Below are 25106 nucleotides of genomic sequence, written 5' to 3' on the forward strand. Positions count from 1 at the left end.
CCCATCCTTGGAAGCCTTCAAAGCCAGGCTGGACGGGGCTGGCAAGGAGGATTGTTAACTAGATGGTTTTTAAGGTTCCTCCCAGCCCGTTCTGTGACTCTACGATCAGATATCCCCCTAGTCTAGGCAGTAGTTGGCAGGTTTTCACCTCCTGCCTTCCCAGCACTGCAGTCCCCGCCACTCCGGTCCCTGTGGAGCGCAGCCTTGCCCGGCGCTCGGGCCGTGTCCCGGCGCGTTCCCGGCAGCGCCGTTCCCTGCGCGGCCCGCAGGGGGAAGCCGAGCCCCGCGCATCCCGCGCATCCCGCTCATCCCGCGCACCACGCGCATCCCGCGCATCCCGCTCATCCCGCGCACCCTGCTCATCCCGCGCATCCCGCGCACCCCGCGCATCCCGAGCATCCCGCTCATCCCGCGCATCCCGTGCACCACGCGCATCCCGCTCATCCCGCTCATCCCGCGCACCACGCGCATCCCGCGCATCCCGCTCATCCCGCGCACCCTGCTCATCCCGCGCATCCCGCGCACCCCGCGCATCCCGAGCATCCCGCTCATCCCGCGCATCCCGTGCACCACGCGCATCCCGCTCATCCCGCTCATCCCGCGCACCCCGCTCATCCCGCTCATCCCGCTCATCCCGCTCATCCCGCTCATCCCGCTCATCCTGCTCATCCCGCTCATCCCGCGCATCCCGCGCATCCCGCGCATCCCATGCACCACGCGCATCCCGCGCATCCCGCGCATCCCGCTCATCCCGCTCATCCCGCGCATCCCGCGCATCCCGTGCACCACGCGCATCCCGCGCATCCCGCGCATCCCGCTCATCCCGCTCATCCCGCTCATCCCGCGCATCCCGCTCATCCCGCTCATCCCGAGCATCCCGCTCATCCCGCGCATCCCGCGCACCCCGCGCATCCCGCTCATCCCGCCCGGCTCCGCCGCCCTCCGGCCGCGCTCCAGCCTCGGCCCCACGCCCTCAACCCCACGGCTCCCGCCGGAGCAGCTCCGGCTGGGGGTTGGGGCTCTGCTGCACGGATTTGGCTGAAAAGGCGATTTGGAAGCGGTTTAGCTGAGTCCGCCCAAATATACAGCGAGATAAAGTGATGGGAACGGGGAGTGGATTTATATTCTGTCCTGTTTTGGTGAGCCCAGCGTCCGCACCTGTAGCTACGACTCGGGGGCTGCAGGTCCTCCCACACCTGCATCCGAAATTCACATTAAGCTGCCAGAAAACAAAGCAATAATGTAGAAAGTCACAAAAAGCTTGCGTTTATTAAAGCATCCTGACGGACACAGTTCTCAGTGTTGTTTTGTAGTCCTGACTCAATATCTAAACGTTGTCCCTGGCCTTAGGCACAGGGAGAAGGTGGTGCTGGATACCTGTGTGTGTACTGATGGGTGTCTTTCGGTGCGCTGCGAGTGGCAGAACACAGAGGGGGGAATCGCTGCCTGGAACACCCCTTCAGAGCAGCTTGGCTGGACCTGTAGTGCTTCCCCCAACCTGAGGGAAAGTAGTGTCCCTCCAGGCTGCAATAGGGGATGTAGATGGCTTCCCCAGTCCTCCTGCCTCCACTTTTCTTCATTTCTCCCCCCTTTACTTAGGCTTCCTGAAAAACAGAGAAGAAACCCCTTGCAACCCCCTTGGCTTTTTGTGGGATTGCCAAGAAGGGTTCATTTGCCTTATGACAGTGGAAAACTCCCGTACAAAATTACTTATCCCATACGTTTTTTACCCAAAGCAAATGGCTTGGAGCTCCTGGCATGCTCTGTGTCCATGCTGTGCACCGCCTGAGTCTCCTTTTAGAAGCCTCAATAGAAAAGCTGTACCAAGTGTAAGGAACATGAAGGGATTGCCCCCTGCCCTGCCATCACAGATACCTTACCAAATGCCTTGCTCCAGACAGAGTTAAGCTGTGGGAAATGTGTTAAGTCACCATCCCTAGAGATATTTAAAAGATTCCGAGTTTCTGGACATGGTTTAGTGCTGGAATTGGCAGTGTTGGATTCATGGCTGGATTTGACAGTCTTAACAGTCTTTTCCATCGTAAAAGGTACTATGTTTCTCTGTTTCTATGAATTGTTTCTCCAACAGGCTGGCTATTTCTCTCCAATATTTGATAATAACTTTTGGCTGCTTGCCCACTTTCCTTGACAAGTGCAGAGCTTGCATGTAAAGCTCAAAGAGCCTTACACAATTATTTTGGTTTGTGTTGTCTCTCTTTTCCTTGGTTGGGAATTGCTAGTGAACACAGTGCCTTCAGGCTGTAATTTCCTGTTGCATATTTTCTGAAACCATGTGAGGGATTGTTCCTGATGAGCTTTCCAGGAGCCTGTTACAATTGAACTTGTCTAATTATCAGCCAGTTATAGCCTTCAGCTTCTTACCACCCTTTCTCTCTTGTTGTTTAGGGATGTTTTATTTTCCCCTCCTGGGATTTGAGTGTTAATATGGATCATGAAGTCTCTGACAGTAGGTGTCATAAGTTTTTCTGGGTTAGCACGGAAAAGTGTCAGGAAGAAAGGGCTCTGAGCAGTAGGGATGCTTCATTAAAGGGTTTATATGGTGCCTATATCCCAGACTAGGGCTTGCCAAAGGATGGTCCAGGAGACAGCGATGCCTGCTCGAGAGAGTGTGTTACCCTTACACTACTCTTCAGTAAAGACATGATCTGATGGGCAGGGGTCATTGTGAAATTCCTGGGGCTGAAGGTGGCTCAAAGAATATGGGAGGATTGGCAGAAATGTCTGCAGGACTTCAGAAGATCGTTCTGTGCAGGTCTGGCTCGTGCAGCAGAGCAGGCAGAGGAGATGTCCCAGCTGTGCCTGAAGTGAGCCGAGGACTCTCAGGGCTAGAAAGATCATTCAGCAACACAGAGCTGGTTTTGACAGACCTGTGTACCAATACACCCTGCTGAAAGGTACATCATTTCAAGGAACATGATTGTAATTTCTGGAGGCTGCTTTGTTCCTGAACAAAGCACTATTGTGTGTTTCTATGGGCTCTCTTCTTATCTGGCTGTTCTCCCAGCCTCCTGCATGCAGTGCTTCAGGTCTTTGTGGGGCCATGCTCGAGCCTGCAGAAGCCTCACTATGAAGAGTCAGCCTGAAGGTGATGCTTCCTCCTTTTCTGAGGACTTAAGTAGAAAAAGGCAATTTATGACTGCATTTGTGGAGCAGGGTACCTGTCCAAAGGAGGGTGTTGGGATCCTTGCCCTGGTTTTGTGTGGTGTAAATGGCCAGGAGTGGTCTGTAAAAGCTTTGATTTCCCCTCTTCTGGTTGCTGAGAGATTTCCTGCCCAAAACTTCAGCTGGCACTGTGGCACCCTCAAGGTCTGCAGCCACTCTGGGTAAGAAGACGTATTGTCAAGAATTCCCAAAAGTATCATGGTCTCCTGGAGGCAGTGGTATTCAGAGCTTTCAAAGATCAGAGGCAGCTTGAAAGATCCTCATTCTTTTCCTCAGCCCTGGACTGCCAGCTTTGCGCTGTCACAAGGCTCCACTTAATATTGCTGTGTCTTTACAAGTAAAAACAGGGTCTGCTTGCGGGCATGGTACCTTTCACATAGCATCTCTGTCCCTCTCCTCCTTCAAATAATAGGATTTAATGAGCAGAACTGAGTATTTGTGTTTACGTATAAAGCCTCCCATGCATTTGTCAAAGAGGTGTCCAAAGGCTTTGGAAAAAATCGAGAAAAAAATTATTTTCTTTCTCTGTCTTGTAAACTTCTATAAAATTGATTTCAATAACAGTTCAGTGATTGTTTCTCCCTTGCTATAACTGGTTTCAGTGTGCCACTGTACTGAGAAAAATGTGTGATATATGTTAGCAATTGTTTCTCTATGCCCATCACAGTAGCTGAGCAGTTAAAATTGCTAATGATCTCTCCAGCAGCCCAGCTATTTTTCAGCTGCTCACTGAGGCCATTAATCAACACACCCAGGACTGTTTGAGCAACATTTGCTAGCAATTAACCTAGGGGTATGGGATTTTTTTTTTTTTTTTTCCTAATACATTTCTCTTCTAGTCTGCACATCAAATAAAAGATGTATCCTAGATGTATCATAGATGTTTTTGCTAATTGAAGAGTCTAGAAAACAAAAGTTCTCAGGCATACATGGACCAGATGGATATGAGAAAAGAGGGCATCCAATATGGGGAGAAGAGGATCTGTGTATGTGTTCCCCTGACCTTTACACTGCCTTTACACCCAGTGATGCCACCGAGTAGCGATCACCTCATTTTTCACTGGCGAGACGCAACACCAAATATTTCTAGTATTACTTAAGTGTTGTCAGTGAAGTCACACCTGGGGAAATCTCCCCCTCAGTTATATTCTACTCTCTGCAAAATGTATTTGACTGGAAAGTGTTATTGTGCGACTTTGTAGAGTTTCTTTATGTCACAGAAGAAAGGAAACAAGATAGTTAGTGAGAAATCGAATAAAGAGTTTGCCTCCGAAATTACTGCAGGGGACCTTTTCTGGTTTGCAGGGCTTTGTGAGATGGCAAATTAAAGACATCCAGAGGAACAAACACACACTATGAACAGAGCTGGTGCAGTATCCTACCTGTATTGATATGACTGCAGAGGACCAGTGTCTCCTGTCCTTGCATCCACTGGCAGCTCTCTGTGGAGTTGCTCTAGAAGCCTTGACATTGCCTAAAGCTGGAGTAACATCAAGTCCTGTAACTGTGATCAGAAGCAGCTTAGCTAAAGCAGCACATGCACTAACAGCCAGGTTGTACCAGACCCACTTCTGTTAGCCTGGATGAGCAGTGAAGGGAGGCTTTTCTACCTGGAAAGGAGTATTTTTCCTGTGTACACCCTTCTGCTGGTGGTATTTCAGAAGTGCAAGAGGAAATAGTGCAGTCCTCTAGCACAGCCAGTGCTTGGATCCTGGCAGCAGAGAAAGGGCTAGTAAATTAATTAAATTACCTGCCATGATTCAGAGCTTGTTTGCATCACTAAGATATACTTTTTGGTTAATAATAAAGACAGGAAGGTAATAATAAACTTATTACTAAAGTATCCACATCAGAATTTCTTAGTTTTCTTGTCAACCCAAAGTTTCATGTTTGATGTTCATTTTCCTTCACCCCAGACCTTGCAGGGGATGTGCTCATGCTCCATCTTAGGTTAGACTGAAATCCAACATCACCAATTTTGACAACATTTGTCATCTAGCCATGCAATCCTAATACACAGGACTCTAAGAGAAGCCTAAATATACTGATTCTCTTGGCCCTTATTTATGTCAGAGACAATGCCAGTTTCCAGCCCACATCGGTTGTGGGGGAAGGAGGTTTCAACATGTGACACAAAAGCAAACAAAAAAAAAGTCTCCCAACACATTTAACATAACGCCCTTGCTTTCTTTTGGAGTATGACTCATGTGTTTTAAGTGATTAGTAGAGCCTCAACTTGAATCCCCACTCAAAATAGCCCTGTTACCTTTGATAAGAGAGGAGGATGTCACTTTATTCAGTGTGGCAGCCCTTCTTATCTGCACTGGAATGAAAAAGCAGGCAAAAAGTGGGCAGGCCATGTTCCTGAAAAAGAGACCGTTTAGTTCCCCTGAGCTCATTTAATATCTTCAGCTCTGGCAAGAGGGAGATTTTAGGCTGAGGCACAGACCTTTCTGAGAGAGCAGTACGAGCTGAGTCAAAGAAACAGGAGCTGACACCAGGGCTGAGTGTAATGCAACCTAATTAAAATTAAGAGTGGTTGGAAACGTGTTTGGTTATATTCTGCAGGCAATGAAAGGCCATTTTCCTAAAAATGCTATCTTAATGATTCGCCCAATTTATATCCTTGTCTTTTCATTTATTAGTTACCTAAACCTTATAAAGCAGAGCTTTCTCCATCCTCATGAGGCAGGTGTGTATACAAATGGCAGGTACTGATGAAATGTTTACTGAAAAGATTAGCTTGTCAATGAGGCAAAGGATGGATATTGATCCCCCTTCTGTGTTTGTCAACCTGTAACCTGTTTAAGAAATGGCCTACAGCAATGAAATCCAATCAAGCACTCTCTGCAGCTCCAGTTTTCTTGTAATGTAGGGAGGGGATTCAATCACAATAAAGGAAATGAACCACTTATCATATAAATGAGGGCAAGGCAATTAACAGGTTGCAGGTTCCAAGTGAGGAGAGTTCCGACTGCAGCGCAGGATTGAACAACGGCTAGTCTGTGCACCTGAGCTTTCCCGTGCCCTTCTAAGGGGAAGGGTTGTTATGTGGCAAAACACGCCGCACTGTTAACAGGTTTAACAGAAGAGAGCACATTGTGTGCCTCTCCTACCTATAGCACTGCTTGATAGCTTTGTAATGGAAACGTTTTCAGAGGTGGCCAAAGCAGCCTTCTAAGTAATTGATACCAATTGTCAAGCTATAGGGCCACCTGAAAAATGATTTTTTTAGCTCTATGACAGTTGTGAGAGTTTGCAGAACTTTTATTTTATTCAACATCAGAAGAAAATTTTCTAATGTGATCCTTCTACCCTCAGTAATGTCACAGGATCAAGTTGTGTTTAAGACAAACGTTGGAACCACCAAGCTGCAGGTACAACCTTCAACAGTTTGTCTTTATTTATTTGCATGAATGAGTAAGAGGGCAGCATGATCTACAGACAGGCTGATGTGGACCTTCTCTTCCCTCCAGCAGAGTGGATACCTATGCACAACACCTAATCTGTAGGTTCAGATCCCTGTCCTGAAACAGAGACCAGCAGCTGATGTTGAAGCACTGCCATTTGAAACAAGCAATCAATCCATTTGCACTCTTAGAGTTTCCTTCTCCAGAAACACCGTCCCAGATCTTTTTGGGAAAACGTGAGATCGAGTAATTTTTCCATTTAAAGGTTAGATTTTGGTACTTGTAGTGGTTTGAGTTTGGCTGGATATCAGGTGCCCACCAAGCTGGTCTCTCACTCCCCCTCCTCAGCAAGACAAGGATCTTGCTGAGGAAGGGGAGTGAGTGAGGGGAAAATATGAAAAGAGGAAAAATAGGACAAAAAGCTTATAGGTCGAGGTAAGGACAGGAAGAGATTATTCTATCCAGAACCTTGACATGTAAATCAAATACAGTGCTCCAGCCTTTTCCAGATAAAAATATGTGTCATTGCAAGCATCAGATCAGTGCTTAACCTAGAGAAATTTTTTTTCTAATTCTCTATCTCCAGTGCAATTTTTTTTTTCTTTTCTAAATTATGTTCTTAATGGATAACTTTATTGCTTCAAATGTGCACTGAAATAGACTTCTTTAGATAAGCAGCCTTCAGAGAGGAGATCAATGAAAGATTATGCATGGCAGTCAGCAAAATGTGAGAATTCAGTGGACTTGGGGAAGGAGAGGAGGTACAGTCCTCAATCCCCGCTCCCTGTGTCAGCCAGACCACGGCAGCCTGTCCAGTCTGACCCAACAGCCCCTAAGTTCAACCAACTCAGCTGAAAGTGCAGAGAAACCACAGCTGATCTAAAAGCCTTTCTGAAAAAGTAGCTTGCATCAGCCTGCTGGTGTTACCCCTGGCCAGGAAGAAGAGCAAACTCCTGTGGCACTCTGCCAGCAGAGGAAGGTTGGCTTCAATTTTTTGACAATTTTCCCCGCTGGAGTAAATTGTGCTTTGAGTATTAGGAGCTGTTTTAGGTGAAGAGTTCCTGTGCCCCTTATCCATCCTTCCAGTGATGACTACTGACATATTTAACCCCTTCCAGTTCCATCCTCAAAAATGTCTTTCCAGTGGTGTAGAGTCCTTGACCATTGCCTGTTCTATTGTAGAATCACGGAATAGAATCACAGAATGGCTTGGGTTGGAAGGGACCTTAGAGATATCCCTGCCATGGGCAGGGCCATATTCAACTAGACCAGCTTGCTCAAAGCCCCATCCTTCCAGGGAAGGGGCATCCACAACTTCCCTGAGCAGCCTGCTCCGGTGTTTCATCACCCTAATACCTGATCTAAACCCAACCTCTTTCAGTTTAAAGCCATTCTCCCATGTCTTCTCAACAGATGACCTTTTAAAAAGTCACTATTGCAAAAAAAATAATAATTTAATTGTTAGAATCAGTACAATCAATGACTGGAGCTATTTCTCATGAGCTTCAAACATCAGTTTTGTGACATGGACTCAGACAGCAGGAATAGAATCTCAATTAAAAGCAGTTTTTAAAAGTTTGAAATAAAGGGCTAAATCTTTCATATACAATGATGCTAAATTTTTCGTAAGTAAGCAGTCTCACGTGAAGTTAAAGGCTGAAATGAAGCTGTGACATGGTGGTTCATCTTCCTAAGTACAATAACGATGCCCCCAAAATTAGTGTAGGTATTGGAATAGTCAGGGTGGAGTTGAGCCCTTTAAGGTTCTTGTGGAATTATCTTGCCATGCAGACACCTTGCTGGTACCGGTACCATCTGGCCCAGCGTTCCCAGGTGGAGGTGTCTGCCACTCACTTGCAGGAAAGAGCAGAATCCTACATCTGGTTCCCTCTCTTCTCCTGATACCACATCCCCCAGAGATTTACTGTCTGCTTTGTTAATGATTAAGAGCTAACTACAGAAGGGCACGTATCAAGTATGGACATATTATATTGTGCCAGAATTGAGGAGGAAGCCTCGGGCTTGTGTCCCATGTGCCTCTCTCCAGTATTAATCTTCTCGGTACATGAAATATTTTTCACCAATACATAACCTCACTTATTACTTCCTGCCATTAAGTGCAGCAAATACTCAGACACTCTTCTGGAACATCTCCAAATGAAATCTCAGAGTCATTACATTAACCTTTTCCATTATAGAGCAGAAGGAAATTAGCTATTGGCACACACAGAAATACTTAGAAAGTGGTACGATATTTCGCATAATTGTATTTTTATACTTTCCAACAATGCAAAGAGTTAAACAAAAGCATTAAAAATCCTGCATGCTTCATTAAAAACTCTCAATTTCTCTATTTTCAGCAAAATAAGCCATCAGAGTTAGATTCTATAATTGACACCATTGCTTAGGGAACAAACCTATGAATCTTATTAGAGACAAATTCATTACTTTAAGTCCACCCTTAGGATGCAGAGCTCATAAAAGAAACCTCTGGAGGGTTCAGCTTAGGGGATGAGATGATTTCAGGCTGCAAATCTACAGATTTGCTGTAATTAACCTGAACTAATTATTGTCAGGCGATGGGTCAGACATCCTGGATAAAAGCCCCTGACTGGTTTTGTGGTCTACTGGGCTTTCTGTAAGAGGGCTGCTTGTTAAACAAAGGAAAACTACTGAAAGCACAGCCCCATATATTCTTAAAGTAAAATAAATCTTTCCGCTAGGAGAGAATACCAGAGTTTATTTAAAATGCACAGTCAATTGGCACACTGAAATGTATCAATGTTTAATACTTTCGTTAGCTGTCTCACTGCAGGCAGCCATCACTAGCAGTGGTCAAAAACAACTCCTGGGTGGGCTATGCTGCTCTCCCTCCACATGAAGAGAATGCCTGCCTGCCTGCTTTTGCAAATATCATGAGAAGGGATCCATTAAACAATCCTTTGTGCACTGCAGGGACATGTTCTAGCCCCGTAATGGATGCCGCCCTGTCACTACTCTGCTGCTGCTTTCAAGGGATAAGAAAGATGCACAAGAGCATCTACAGAAGCTTCCATGGCTGGCACGGGGCAGAAGGAGCTGGCTGGCCTCAACAAGACATGCTGATAATCCTTTAATATACAGATCACCCCCATTTACTTATCACTGCTTCAAAAAACAGTGACTATTTTTACCAACGGTGGAAGAATCGTTTGGTCTTATTGTTTCAAACATAGATTTTGGTATGCATCTAAAATCCTAAATTCTGTTGAAATCAGTGGCCATGACATGAAAATATTTTGAGGTCTCTCTGTCCTTTGAAGTTTTCAAGACTTGGCTGGGCAAAGCTGACACGATCAACTTCCACCTTGAGTGGGACATGACCTTCGGAAGTCCCTTCTGGCCAGCGTTTCTGTGACCCAGTGTGGTCCAGACGTGGTTACAAGGAGAACTCTGTGCTCAGGTGCTGTACTTTCTCAGAAGGAGATGCTTATTGACTGCCCCTTGCTGAGTTATTTTCCCTTCAGTCCAGAGGTCCAGCGTCACATTTTTCTCTTGTAAATACGCATCTTGCCTTCTGTCTCACCTCTGATAGTGTTTCTTGGCCGATGGTCACATATTTTTACTGAATGTTTCACTGATATTGGGCAATTTGTTTTCCATTTCCTCTGGGTGTCTCTGATGCTGTGGGACTGAGTTTCTAACAAAGGACTCTGAACAAGGGAAGCCTGTGAATGAGTGCAGCACAGTTAGAGCTGATTTTGTCAGTGATCACCTACAGACCCTGGGGTACACCAATGAGGGAGCACAGGGTCAAGCAGTGGGGAGAATCAGTGGCTCTTGTCACGTGAGCAACTTAAAGTATCTTGGTGACATTTTAACACACTTGAATGGGACTTAAATGACTTTAAATTTTGATCCTCGGTAAAAAACATTCTATGTCAGTGCCACCTGATAAGTCTTAGGTCCCTCTTCTGCTGAATAGCTGTGGGGTTTCTTCAGGTTCCTCATGCACTCAGGTGCTCCCAAATACAACTTTCTGCCTCACAGGAGTTTTTTGAGTGTAAGGTAGGCTCCTATCTACTAATCTAATGGGATCCATCGGGCTTCAGAGCCTTGAAATTGAAGGAAATTATGACTAGAGCCCTTTTTTATTTCATCCTCTGTGTATTACATTGATGGGTCTATTATTGGTTTTCACTATTTATATTTCTTTATATTTTTTGCAACATTAACAGTTTTCCTACTAGTATAAAGACATTTCCTAGCAAGCAGAGGATTAAAAATTAGTGGTAAAAATAGCTGGAAAATGAAACAGTTGAACTGTAGGAAAGTATGGGGGGGATTGTTACCGAGCATAACACTACTTTTTTGTGGAGGCAGCAGCACATGAGCTCCTCTGGAGATCTGAATGTTCTAGGTGAATGGATCCTTGTAATCAAAGTCACAAGTTATTCACTACCTGAAACAGATTTTAAAATGCACAAGTAGCATCATTTAAACTCTAACATTCTGCAGGAGGCAGCTCTTGAAGCACATAAAATTCTCGAGATCTATGTTTTGTGAGGACATCCTGCAAACCAAGATCATTAAAATATCCCCCCTCAAATGATTGTGGGTTTGAGATTGGTGGTTTTTTGTTTGGGTGGTGGGGGGTTTTTTTGTTTTGTTTTGTTTTGTTTTTGTTTGTTTGTGTTTTTTGGGGTTTTGTTTATTTGTTTGTTTTTGGTTTTTTTGCGAGCCTACTTTTCTAACTTAAATGTTTTCATTTTGCTACCAAGTATACAAAGCTCTCCCAGATTTTGCTCACTCAGGCCCGCACACCTGCAGTGAGATGGAGATGTCCTCAAAGCATGGGCAGAGGTCCCTCTGTGTGACCTGGAGGATGAGGGGCTCTGGCTGCAGAGTCCTCGCTGCACTTCAGGGCTTGGCAGGGTTGTCATGAAGGGCTTTGTTGAATGGGTCTGTCTGAGCCCCTAAGGATTGGTACTTAGTGTAAGAGAACCTTTTTCTTCTGAGCATTTCTTGTTTAACCCCCTGACCCTGTACGTGTCAAGCATTAGTTTACAATGCATTGTTTCTGTGTCCTGATTTGGGCACCCCCATAATACGATGCGTCTTCCTGTTGGGAGAGCAGGGAGAGCGATGCCAAGTAAAAAGAGCCTTTTGTCATCCTTCCATGCAGCCCCTCGGCTGACCCAGCCGTACCTCATCCTTACTCAAGCATCAGACTCCTGATCTTGATGTAAACAACCCCTTCCTCAATGCTAAAAAGCTTGCCCACCGTTGACTGCCCTGTTTACAGATAAAACCCGCTCCTCCAGCAACAGGAGGAAAACCTGTCCTAGGGTAACTTTATGATGCTTGTATCCCCAGTTTTCTGTTCTGTTTGTGCTGTATATTGAGTCCTGTGCCTTTAAGACTGGTTCTAAGAGCAAGGAGAAGCGTGGAGTTTGTTTTGAGAAAACTGCCTGACTCCTCCACATTCTGCTCCGGATGCGGTGTGTTTGGCGGAGAGTTGGAGAGACTGCAGGACAGAGATTTTTTTTTTTTTTTTTTTTTTCTTTTTCTTTTTCTTTTTTTTTCTTTTAGTTAGTTTCAGTGAACTAGGGCAGAGAAGTTCCCTGGACTGTTTTTTTTCCTTTTTCTTGGAACTGTTTAAACCTGCTCTGGACTGAAAACCCAGGGGAGCACTGGGGGCTGCACCTGCGGCCCACCGGGGCCTGGACCTCGGCATTTTCCAGCAGCGCTGGAGGGACTGGGACTGAGGAGAGACTGAGAGAGAGCCGAGCTACACCCACGGCAAGGACTTTCTCAATTTGCCATCTCACTTCAGAAGGAGAGGTGTTATTGTTTCATATTATTCATTCTTTATACTTGTATGCACTCCGTTTGTTAAATGGAAGAGTTTTTTCCACTTTTCTCCAAAGAGGTTTTTTACCGGACCGGTTGGAGGGAGGGGCCACTTGGGTTTGCTTCCCGGAGGGATCCTGTTCAGGGGTTTTCTCCCAAATCTGTCCCTAAACCAGGACACCTCCAAACCCCTCACTTCACTGCCCTGCTCAGCTGGGACTGGTGACTCGGGTGTGACTTTTTGAGAACTGTTCTCTCCCTAATCAGCATCAATTTAGGGCAAAAGAATTGCAAGCTTGCTCTGTGCCTGTTTATGAAGATATTGCAAATAAAAGCTCTTTGCCAGTGAATGGAAAATCCAGACTGCATGAGGAAAAGCTGCAGTTATCGTGCACCACCACTGTATGCCACTACAGACTAATTACTCTAGTGGATCCCAGAGATGAGGCACCGCTACAGCAGACCCTCAAGAAACACTTAGTTAATATTAAATTGTAATCCTATTACCTTTAGATGTTCTCAGTGCTATTAATCTCACGGTTTCCAAGCCAGTAGTTTAAAAACAGATTATCTGAAAATCACAAGGCCATTAACCTCTTTGTGTATATACCATTTTTAAGCACAGGAGCCAAGAGGAGTAAAAATAATAATAAATTTATATTTTTGGTATCTTTCTACTTAAGAATATTCCACATATAATTTAAAATTCATCAAAGGAGCCATGGAAAATATTATTTTCATTATCTATTTATGCTAAAGACAAAATAAAAGTGAATAATCAGAAATGAATTATCTCATCCATTGTCTTTCATAAGTCCTCTATTGGACTGGTACAAAATTACCCCCAGATTTATATCCTGGCACTAAAAAGCGTAAATAAAATGCACTACAGAAGAATTATTGGTTTGATATCTTGAAACAGGTTTCTAGAGTTAATTTATACCCTAATAAATTTTTTGTTGAAAATTCACTGATGCTTTTGCAAAAAAGTCTTTGCAACACAGACTACTGTGCCAAAGCAAAAATTAACTTCTTGCTGACAGAACATGAAGGACTTCTTAAACATTCGTGTATAAATGCCTAAGTAAGATTTTAAATGCATACGTTAGCACTTCCATTCTTTTTGAATCACATGCTAAATTTGGTCTCTGTTTCTATTGCTTTCTCCTACAGGGTTGAAATCTTAAAAAATATTTTCCTTTTCAGCCTCTTCTGTTTTCTGATCATTATCATTCATTGTTGCTATATCTGGTTATTAACAGACTTAAGCCACTGCTTGTTTCTGTCTCTGTAAATTTCTGTTCTTATGCTTTTCTCAGTTTTTATTCTGTCTGCAGTTTGAACTATTTTTGCTCTAGAAAAAAAATCCCTGTAAGATGGGTAGGAGGGGGAGAACCAGGGCAAGGAAATTTGTAATTACAGAAATTGTCACTTTGACAAAATAAACTATTCCTAGAATTTTTAGTACTTCTTATAGAAATTATAGGGAATGTCCCCTTCATCTTGAGCTCAAAAGCCAAATAATGTGGAATTGTGGTCTCACTGAGAGCTGGGAACTTTAAGTTCAAACCTTCATGACAGATTAATCTGGTATAGGCTGTATCATCGTGTCTCCCAGGGAAATTACAGAACCTCTTGGACTTCATCCTTTCCATTCCGTGGTCAGTGAAGAAAATGGGTGGTGCAACTCTTGGAGAGTGTTTCCTTTTATGGTTGCAATATTTGCTCACCTTTGAGCAACTCAGAGAAGTCTCTCTTGCCTGTGCAAAGGAGCTGTGTGACCTATTTACAGAATGGATTAATATGAAAAACTGCATTAAAGAGATTAAATGGCAGGGAAAAAATAAAACAAGAAAATTAAATCTTCTCCCTTGAAAGTGTACCTCTTAGAAGGTTGAGAGGTGTACTTGGTCGCTAAAGTAGCATCCGTGAATTGTTTCAGCGCTGAAGATCTTTTCAGCTGATTTTACAAGAGCTCCTGCTAGGGCTTGATGATGCTACTTTTGCTGCAATGCCACAGCAGTTTCATGGAGATGGTACAAGTTGATGCATTATTTTTAAGAAACCTTTCCTCGTCCTCTGGAGTTTCTCTGGGCATTGTGACCCATGATTGCTACCAGGAATCCAATCCAAAATTTAAATCTAGATGTGACTTCAATCATCTACTGAGCTTCGGCTGCCCAATAATTAGTAACTACTTGTATGTTTGACATTGTAATTTACAGTTCTGTAACCACCTTTTCTGGCTGGAGTATGGTATTTGAGCTCTGAAAGGGATCATTCCCAATAGCAGAAGTGAATTAATCCCTTCCACAAGAGTTAGCCCCTTAAAATAATTATTGGGAAAAAATGAAAGTGTAATCATTAGTCTAATAGTGGCTTTAGTGGAAGGAAACATAAATTAAGGCATATTGGATCTCTGAAAATAAATTAGGCAAATTAAGGATCTGCTTTTTCTTTAAAAGCTTAAAACTATAGTAGTATTAAAGGAGGGCAGTGCTGAATGTGAGAGGAAAATAACTATCAGTTGTGAAATATCTTTGGACTGTTTAGCAACATTACCATTCACAGCCACGGAATACATTACATTTTATTGTAAACTTTGTTCCTTAGAGAAGTATAAATCTTGAAAGTGTGTCAATACTTGGCAAAGTAAGCAGTCTCTGGAGGCAAAAAATGTTTAAGACCATCTATCAAGTATAAGAAGTTGATAGCAATTAAAATCAGAGCTGTTTATGTATAAACATAAATTGCAGAGGTAGCTTAAAACTGGCCAGTAAAAATCTTGGATGGGTGGAAATTCCAATAGCAAAAGACTGCAAAAAGCATCATCTGAATTTTTAAGAACTGTTTTTGTGGCACACATAATTTCTTTAGCAATAATATTTTAAATTAAATTTTATTACATTTAGGAAAATGCATGTGTTTGTTTATTTTCACAGCCAGGTATTCTTTAAAAAACACCACAAACAACAAAACCCAACACCCACTGAACAATGGATAAAAAGAAGATAGCCTGGATGAAATATTACTTACATTAGATAAGCACTAAAGCAGGTTATATTTCAATGTTCACTATTACCCCAAAGAGATACAGAGAAGGATGGGGAATGATTTAATGTTAATTACTATAATAATAATGATGATTTTTTAAATTATTGTGTATTAAAAGGGAATTATTAGTTGTGTCTCTTTAATGTATGGGGTTCTCAGGAAACAGACCATAGTGGGCAGCCAGCATAATTTTATTGCTTTTCACAACAGTTACAACACTAAAACCTTCAGTGGAATGAGAGCCCACAGAAGGAGCGTTGGGGACTCTTCTTCTCCTGAAGGGGAAAGGGACTGACCTGTGTAGCCTGGCCACTGGGTACCCAGTTGCTGGTTTGAAAGGAATGTGTTGGTCTTGTTCCAGGTTTCTGGCCCAGTGGTCCATCTTCGATCACCTTTTTTGAGTCAATCCTTGAGGAGAAGCAAGGGGCACATCCAGAGCACCAATTAATGCTGTGCTGGAGGGGATGTGCTGGGTTGTAGGTGGACCCTGCCTCTTCTACCATGGCTGACATGACTTTAGGGATGGTAAATAAAGTCAGAGAGGCTGTTTTCTCCCTTAAAACATGGGGAGGTGTGAAGAAGACACCAATTTCAGGAAATGTGAAACCTGAGGAAGCTTGAAGAGCAGGGGTGTTGTGCCCACAGTGGCCTCCCAGCCCATGCCATGGACATGGGGAAACTTGCTGGCAGCAGGAACAGTGCCAGGCTGCTGGGTGGGAGGGAGAGACCATGGCTACAAAAAGTAGGATTGAATGCTGTTAAGCAGAGCATAATGGACAATGTTTATTTGAAAATTAATGAGGCTTGCAAGTCTTCAGAATGCATTTTAATATTTAAATTGCTGCAAAAGTAAATTATTAAAATAAAGTGTCCATGAATTATCACTCTTGATCTCCCAAGCTGCAGTACTAGAAGAGGAGAAACAAAGAGTGCCAAGGTCAGTGAGGTAAAGGAAAGGCTCTCCCCTTTTCATCTTGAATTCTTTACACTGTCAGGTTACTTCTTTTCATTTCTGTCCAGCTGTGGGAAAGATGTCTCAGGAAGGAAGTCTTAAAATGGGACCCAAATCAGGACCTAATATGTAATTGAGAGATATTGGTGTTCCAGACACCAATATCCACCACTGAGGGAACAGAGTAAACCCGCCCACATAAGTGGATTAATTCTGGTGTTAGACAGAGAAGAAACAGCTATATCAGGACCTTCCTCTCATCTTCCTTATTTCCAGAGGAAGATCAGTCCAGCAACGATTTCTACATCTCCCCCAGAACAGTGCAAGAGAATATGGTTTTGTTAGGTGCTCCCAGCTTTCTAGAGGAAAAGAGCACCTGAGCTTCTTCCCAGATTTGTAGGGCTCCTGCTCTATGCACACACTGTGAAGAAAACCAGAACAAGTGAGATGGTGAGACAGCATTTCATTGCAGAGAGCTACTAGAGCTTGGATTTTCTCCCCACCTTTGTTGGAAGAGTCCTTGTACAAGGGAGAACTCTTTCTTTTGCTTGCAAGAGCAGGATTACTGATGGCTCCCTTATTAACACAAGGAGTAAAGGGAAGCCCTAGGAAATAACAAAAATATTTTGGCATTTTTAAACTTAGGCTTTGTCTTACACCCTCTCCACCAAGAATATAGGAGAATTTCATAGAAGAAGATGTGAACAAATCAATAGAGGAAGCAGCATCTGAACCACAATGCTGGCATTTAATGTCTTCTTGTGCATTAAATTACCCAATTAATGTTTCCTGTTGCCTTAGTCTGCTCTAATAAGGTTTGACTGTCGCTTATCAGCCCCTAATCTTTTAAATGATGAGCAAGAACTGCAGCTGGATTTACAAGAGCCTTTGGGGCACAACACCAAACTCCCAGAGTGCCAAAGATCCATCCTTGGAATTATACTTATTAGGGTTTCTCATTCATTATCATTTACTTCACACAGATATCCACTAATAAGATCAGATTGACTTTATTATTTATTAAGTACTATTAAAATAGATACACCAAACAATCAATTTCTGCGTATAAATAATTCCTCAAAAAATAAGATTTTTTGTTGCATAAAAATGTCTTTTCAGATAGCGATACTCCTTTGAGTTAACTGAGTTTGCCTGCTCAAATGTGGGCTTATTTTTCCTGAATGGCTGATATATAGTTAAGAAAATTTTGGGGTAAGAAAATTTTTCCGGAGTAACTGAAAGTAATTTTTATGGTCTGTGTCCATGAGTTAGCTAATTAGAATAAAGATGTTGGGAAAGAGTGGTAGGTAATTAGTAACTAACAGGGATAAATGATTTTTAATAGACAATGGCAGTGTCTTCACAATGATAAATATTTTCCTGTTGTATTATAAAAAATAAATAAATCTATTTTACTAAGAGAGACTTCTTATGAACTGTGAGGCCAGCTGGGGGGAGGAATAGATTCATTTAGATAAAATGCTATTAAATTGCCTCCATAGTGTCCTGTCAGATGACTATTGATCCCATCCCATGGGAGAAATTGATTTCTGTGCAGAGAGCTATGTGCTCTCTGTAGTGCTTTGTTCCAGCGCTATTGCTCTGGTAATCACACGCTGCTGCCTCTTCTCCTTTCTCTTTCTTTCTGTCTATTTGTTGTGCAAAGATTGATTGAGAGACATGGAGGACTCAAATTGCAATATTTGCTGTTATCTCACCTTTCCAATTATATTCTGTTAAATATGTAAATAGTTCATTTGTAGTTCTGTACATATGAATTTGCTGAAGCAGTCTGTGAGGAAGGCTTCCAGGGGGATGCTTGTACCTTTATTCTCCTGTAGACCTATTAGAGCTGACTCAATGAAGGGATTTCAAATGAAGCCTGGAATTCTCCCTGCTTCAGCAAAGCCATCTAGGCTACTTCTCAACACAAGATCTAAATGGGAAAATAATTCAGACTTTTAACACCAGAACTATGTAGAAGCTGAAAAGTGAGATGATAAGTGATTGAAGCATCCTTGCTTTGGTTTCCTTCTTTTAGGCATAAGTACCCTTTTTCAGCTGTCATTATTGTGAGTCATTTTTTAAGGAGACAAAATTACCCGAGGTCAAGTGATGGCAACATTAATGGTGAAACCCACCTTTAAATCTCCCTCCTTTGAATAAGAAACAAGGTTTTTAATTGCCATGAAATGATCGCACATTGTTTCTTGGATAATACAGCTTCAGTTTGTCTGATGAGTTATGTATGTACTTGGCTTTTTCTAGTATTTCTTGTCATTCTTACACTATTTCCATTCTTATGACTCATTTATCATCATCAGTGTTAAGCAGTTGTTTGAATGTCTGCTTGTGGGGATCAAGGCCCTCCCCTACTGTTCTCTGGGAGCATAACTTGGCATTCGCACTTGGAGAAAACTTCTGAATGGGAAAAATGCAGGGTAGAATTTCTGGCTTCAAATCATGCCAGTGGGAAGGGCATAGAGGGGAAAAAAGATCTGTCAGTAGATCACAGCTGTATTTTAGTAGTCCCAGGCTACCACGTTAGAACTAGGAAGGAAAGTGTATGGAAGATTTCTACGAAAAATCTCCTGGAAGATTTTCAAAATCTGACAGGAAAATGTCCTGAGCAAACAAGGCTAACATTAAGGTAAATCCTTCTTTAACAGAAATTTAGATTAGAGAACTGCCCTCACTCTCCTCACACCAAGGTCTCTTTGAAATTAAATCCTTCTATGATTTTATGAATTCAAGTCGTGGTTACATTTAAGCATTTGCCCAAGATAGCTCCTTGTTAAGACATCATCTCTAGCCTGTGGAATTCAGCCCCGGTTTTTCAATTTCCTTTTAACGCTTTGTATAGCCCAGCAAGAGAAGATACATTTCTTCTCCTCTTCATTAGTCTCTCCTCCATGCTAGCATTTCGGCACTCAACATATAATTCAACTTTGCTTCGACTGGAGGCAAATGTTGACTTCTTGTGTGCATCCTGGAAGGTGCCCAGGCAGCAGGGAGAAGACCACATCTGACAGCATGAGGTGCATGGAAGAAAACACATTTCTCAGCTGTGGAGAAATGCAGCTGAGGTGGGACTGCTCAAGCAGGGTGACAGGAGTCACTGGAGAAGATCACTGACTGCAGCTCCCCAAATCCAGCACCTCTTAACTTCTGGCCTGAAGGCGTGAGATTCTCTCCCTCCATCTTGGAGCGGAGAAAGGGAAGAAGAAGCTCAGCTGTGTGGTTTTGTTTGAAATACAGAGAGAGGGAGGTGATAGAGTAGGGAGGATGAGGAGCCAGAAAGACAAAAGGAAGATGTGTGGGGTAGTTGGTATGTGGGGATTTGCATAGGGAATGCACAATGTTATGTGTATTTGGGGAAATATCATTATATGAGCACACATGAAGGAAAGGAGTCAGGTGTGAGGAATAGCAAAAAGCCCCAACAATGAGACCACTATCAGAGAAAATGGGCTGATTTCCTTACCTACTCACACCTATCATAAGTTTGCAGGGAAAGTTTCAGTCTGATTGGGTCAAAGCTGACACCTTGCTGCAAGCAAACAGAGACTAGAAATTACGGTGATAAGGACCTTAAAAACTCTAGAGCTGTACAAAAATCAGTCCTGGGCCCTCTTTTTGTTTGCTGTGTCTCCTTTATTAAGTAGAATTTAATTTGATAGCCTATTAGAAGTACATCTAAAAGGAACATCTGTCTGTCCCTTACTAAGTGTTTCTACGTTTCTCTCTCACAACAGGGTGACTTTTGCACTGTAATTACTTTTTGTAATATAAATAAAGCAAGCTACTTGCAATTGAGGAGCCTAGTGCTAAACCCAGGATTTTCCTAAGGCAGCCTTGCAGTCCAAGTACCTTAACTTCCATTGGCTTGTGTTTGTCTGTGCTTCAGGGAATACTTAATGGAGGAAAGAACCATCCCTCATCTCCAACCCCATTAATTTAATGCAAGAATCCATCATTTTAACAGAAACTTTATTTGTACATGTGGAAGGCTTTGCCTTTCCTAACAGGGAGATCACAGAAGGGGAGAAATTGTCATAGCCAACGGTGAAGGGTGAACTGCTTGTAGTACTTATTTCCAGACTGATGTTTTTCCTCTATTCAACGTCTTCCTCCTTTTCCACCCATGGCTAAGGAGAGATACAGAGGAATTGTGAGGACAATATAAAGCAGAGTTGCAGTACAGGAAAACATACAGACTATACAAGCTTGGTTATCAGCCTTCCCAGGTCAGAAATCAAAGGTCTCTGTCATTATTTGAAAGATACTTTTTGAAATTAAGAACTTTAATCCTATCTCCAATGCTCTTCCTAACCCTGCAGGATCCTACTAACACAATTAGCATCCTTGCTGATGCATTCAGGCATAGACTAGGCTCTCTCGTAATTTGGTTTGTTTTATCTGGGTATGGGTTGCATTAACCTGGCAGTGATGAGGGAGATTTCTGTTGTTCTCTGCTTTGAGCTGGTAAGTTCAGGCAGATTCCTGTGGTTTTGACTCAATGAATTTCCTTTAAAGGAAAGAAAGCTAAGTTGCTCTGAAAGGCCCCAAGAAGTAGGCTAATGATTCCTGTCTGTCAGTCTGAAAACTCCATTCTTATGTTTCACTGTTTTTTTCCCTCTATATCTGCTTTGTATGTTCAAGTGTGGAGCTCTTGGTTTAATCCTAAATTTGTGATTGAAAAAGAACTATTGAGCTGCCACTGTGATGCTGATAAAAGCATAATCTAAAAGCCCTTTTTTTTTTTTTTTTTTTTCTGTCACAGTGTTTCAGATTTCTGTCTCTTCTGTCCACTCATACCTTTGCACGTGTGTGGCATAGTTATTTCCACTAATTCCCCAGTTTCATATTCCCACCTAGTTTAAAGAAACAAACACTAGAAATATTGCTTTAAGTACAAAGCAGACACTTCTGTCCCTTGCATCCCTTCATCTAGTAAGTGTGCGGTAAAAGAGCTGAAATACCGCTGACTGCTCAGAAGTCATCTGTTAATTCATCTTTATTGAGAGGAGTCTCACTTACAGATGGACTGCACAGTGGAAGTGGTGCTGCCTCTGGGAACTCCACCTCCGTGAGCTGTGGCCTCCTGAGACATCCTGCTGGAGGCCACGGAGCCACCAGCGATCCCACTGCTGGTATAACCTGATGAGTGGGTTGTGCCCCTGGCACCTAGAACAGTTACAAAGGATATATTACTGACAGGAAAAGGAAGGAACCTCACAGGACTATTATAAACTACTGTGTTTTAAAACAGTTCAGGGCTAGCAAATGTATCAAAAGACAAGGTGACTGCTGATTACTTGACTTGCTCTGTCAGTGTACTGCTTTCTAGCTGCCACCCTGGGGAAAGGATATTATCAGTGCTGTTGTGAAGATCACAGAACACAAAGAAAATATATGACTCTTGCACAGACTGTTTTGGATAAACCCAGATCTCCAAATAGTTTCAGCATAGTTTGCCTCTGCTGAAATTGCACTTTTCTGTGGAGCTGCCGGAGGACTGTGGAACAAACTTCTGTAGAAACTAGGAATTGTTGCACTTTCTGTTCCAGGTGATCACTTCACTTCACTTCACTTCACTTCACTTCACCTCACTTCACCTCACTTTCCCTCACCTAAACCGGTAATAGATACCTGTAAAATCAAAGTGCCACAAGTTGAGGTAGCCAGCGGAAAATTTATCTGTATATCTTCATCTCAGTCTAAGTAAGCCCCAAGCAAAACATTCCTTTGCAAACTCCTCTTCTCCTGGGAGAGGAGTAAAGCATTAGTGACGACAAATGTTAGTGATAATGCTTAAAGCATTCCTGGAGGATGCTCAAATATTTTGGTGATGAGCTTGTTACAACATCTTCTGTAAAGTGACACTGAACAATACTCATGCCCCACTGCAGAATCAGCCGCTCCTTCGAGCATGTTTGTTCTGGGGGGAGGAAGGGTTACAGTCTGAATGAAAAGGTTAAGAAGATGTGTTTGGAGAGATTTCAGTGAGCACCTGCGGAAATGAAATCAGGCCCTTTTAGCTCTCAATCAGGCAAAGAATGTGTGGCAAGCTCTCCTGCTGCAGGGAGCCAAAGCTCACACCTGTCTTGGCAATGTTACAGAGCTAGCATTTTCCACATGGATAAAAGCTCTTTTGGAGTATCTCCTGTCTGCATGGCAAAGGTTTCCTTGAGTCATGCAGACTTCACCAAAATGGTGGTTTTCACAAAAGTCCATAGTTAACACAGAGGTTGCAAGAATAAAACTGGGTGTAGTTAAATGCTTGTTTTGCTTCTGCTCCTTATAAAAATTCTCAGCATATAGAGAGATAGAAATCCTCAGTGTTTTAGTTTAGAACTGACAGCTTCATGCTCTCTGTAGGGCATCTCCACTGAAGGGTTTGCCCCTGGTTATGAGTGTGCTGTACCACCCTGATCTGTAACAGAAGGCAGCTTGTGCAGCTGACTAACATGACTAGAGTGAGCAACTGGCATCTCCTGCATACCAGGATTTCTGCTGCTAAGGCAACGTGGTGCCTGAGAGCAGCTCTCCTCTCTGCTTTTTACTCTCTCTGACCCCCTCCTCTCCCAACTTTCTCTCATATTCTGTCCCTTGGCTGCTACTATCCCTTAAGCTCTTTCCTACTGAATATTCAAAAAACACTGTATTCTGCAACCTAAACTCACTGATCAAATCATACAAAGTGAAAATTAAAAAAAAAAAAGCCTCACAGGAGTCACATGCAGTATGTCTCTGAGTGACCCTTATGTCACTTATTCCCTCACTGTGTAGAGGGCCTCACTCTATGTATAATATTGGCAGCAATGTAAATCATATATTAAAAAAAAAAAAAAAAAAAAAAAAAAAAAAAAAAAAAAAAAAAAACCAACTTATTTTCTTTTCAATCAAGCTTAACACACTTTTTGCCATTAAAAGATGCCCTGAATCTGGACCTTGGCCAGCTCACCTGGTCAATCACCCATTTTATGGCTGGAGAAGTCAAGTTCAGCTCCATCCTTCAGATTTCTACCCACTGATCATATGGAAGTAGTATACCAGTGGAAGACCAACATGGCAGAGACGGCCACCTATGATCAGCCTGCTGGAAGGCATGGCTTTGACACATGGGACACATGGGTCCGAGACCCCAAAGGCAGAAGGGGTTTGGAAGCCTCCATCCAAGGCTAGAGAGCTCATTACTGAGCTGCTGGGTAAAGCAGGATTGCATGGGGCACTTTGTTCTGTGCAGTCATGCCTGCTCAGAGGATGTGTGAATCAGGTCACACAGGCAGGTCTGGCAGGGACAATACCTTGTGCACAGATCCCACGGGATCTGGGGTTAAACAAGGGCCAAGCTGGAAAGAGTCATCAGGTCAGGGACTGCTCCGTGCAGCAGCAGAACAGCAAACACCTGCAGGGTTAGCTCATGTGGAGGGCAGCTGTGCCTTATTTTAGTACCCAGACAGGGGCTGTCAAGGATGTGTATACATTCCCTTCATGAATTTGTCTCTTGGACTGCAACTAATTTCTCTCCTCTACAGAGTTTGCATAAGGTTTTAGGAGTTCTCCCTGTATGGATGAGTATGAGTAAAGACCAAGGGAAATCTGATCATTTATATGAAATGTAGCTACACACATCATGCTCTTGCATAAGTGGATCATTGCTTGTTGCTACCGTGACTCTTCATATTATGGATGATTTCTGGCAGAATGGAGAGACAGCACAAACTTCAAACAGACGCTGTCCAAAACCTCATGAATACCATATATGTGTATGTTCTTTTGTGCACAGTATGTACACACAGAGAAAACACCCTCAATAATATCCCACTCATAGCACAGAGTTAAATAGAGGAATCTTCTTTCTTCTGTGACATACAGGAATGCAGGAGAGAAGAGATTATTTGGCAAGCTTATTTTCAAGGAGAAACAGCTGTCTGATCCTATGCACTGAACCACAAAAGCACACACAGAGTCACACACAGAATTGCTCATACCCATTTCCTGGAGAGTAGAAGTGGGGCCTCCAGAAGGCACACCTCCCCCAGAGGCTCTTGCTTCTTGGGACATCAGTGATGAAGCAAGGGATCCTGATGTGATCCCAGAGGGAGTGAACCCAGCGCTGTGGACGTTCCGGTCAGACATGATGCTTTCTGCTGGTGAGAATTCCAGTGAAGCACTCACAGACTGCTCAGCCCATCTTTTATACACTCTCCAGCTGACAGTGAAGAAACGAAACTGCTGCCATGGTGAGGGAGAATAGAAACTGAAACATAGCCTCAGCCGGGGAAACGAAACTGGACTTTGATCAACAGGCCTTTAGAGTGCTGTTGCCACGATGGATACTAAAAGAGATTTCTAGTGCATGAGTCATTTTTTGGCAACTGATGCAGCTGAAAGTTTTCCTTCTTCTCTCTTTTGCACTGCACCCTATTGCACTGCATTGCGTCTGTAGAAGGTACTGCCTAGTTTCATGAATTCACACAACTCTGAGTAAAGACAAGAGACAAAAAGGCGGTGAAGTGGTGGCATGCAGAGTCTTTGGGCAGGTTGGTTATCACACCCAGAGCTCAGCTGTGATACAGCTACCCCTGAAAACACTGGTTTACACAGAGCTGGAAACCAGAACCCAGATAACAATGGATAGTCGGAATTAATTTCTATATGGAAGGAAC

The 25106-nt window shown here is 43.1% G+C and overlaps 1 protein-coding gene across 1 annotated transcript; it reads right to left on the bottom strand.

Moving 5' to 3' along the window:
* Positions 1-20066: 20066 nt before the first annotated feature.
* On the bottom strand, positions 20067-24698 carry LOC120755833 (interferon alpha-inducible protein 27-like protein 2B). Its single transcript, XM_040071381.1, has 3 exons — positions 24429-24698; positions 21472-21618; positions 20067-20579 (listed from the first exon to the last, which is right to left on the bottom strand). The coding sequence occupies exons 1-3, from the start codon at positions 24574-24576 to the stop codon at positions 20551-20553; spliced, it is 324 nt and encodes a 107-aa protein (XP_039927315.1). The 5' UTR covers positions 24577-24698; the 3' UTR covers positions 20067-20550.
* Positions 24699-25106: the final 408 nt, after the last annotated feature.

The sequence above is a fragment of the Hirundo rustica genome, chromosome 1 (assembly GCF_015227805.2).
Source record: "Hirundo rustica isolate bHirRus1 chromosome 1, bHirRus1.pri.v3, whole genome shotgun sequence".
Taxonomy (NCBI): domain Eukaryota; kingdom Metazoa; phylum Chordata; class Aves; order Passeriformes; family Hirundinidae; genus Hirundo; species Hirundo rustica.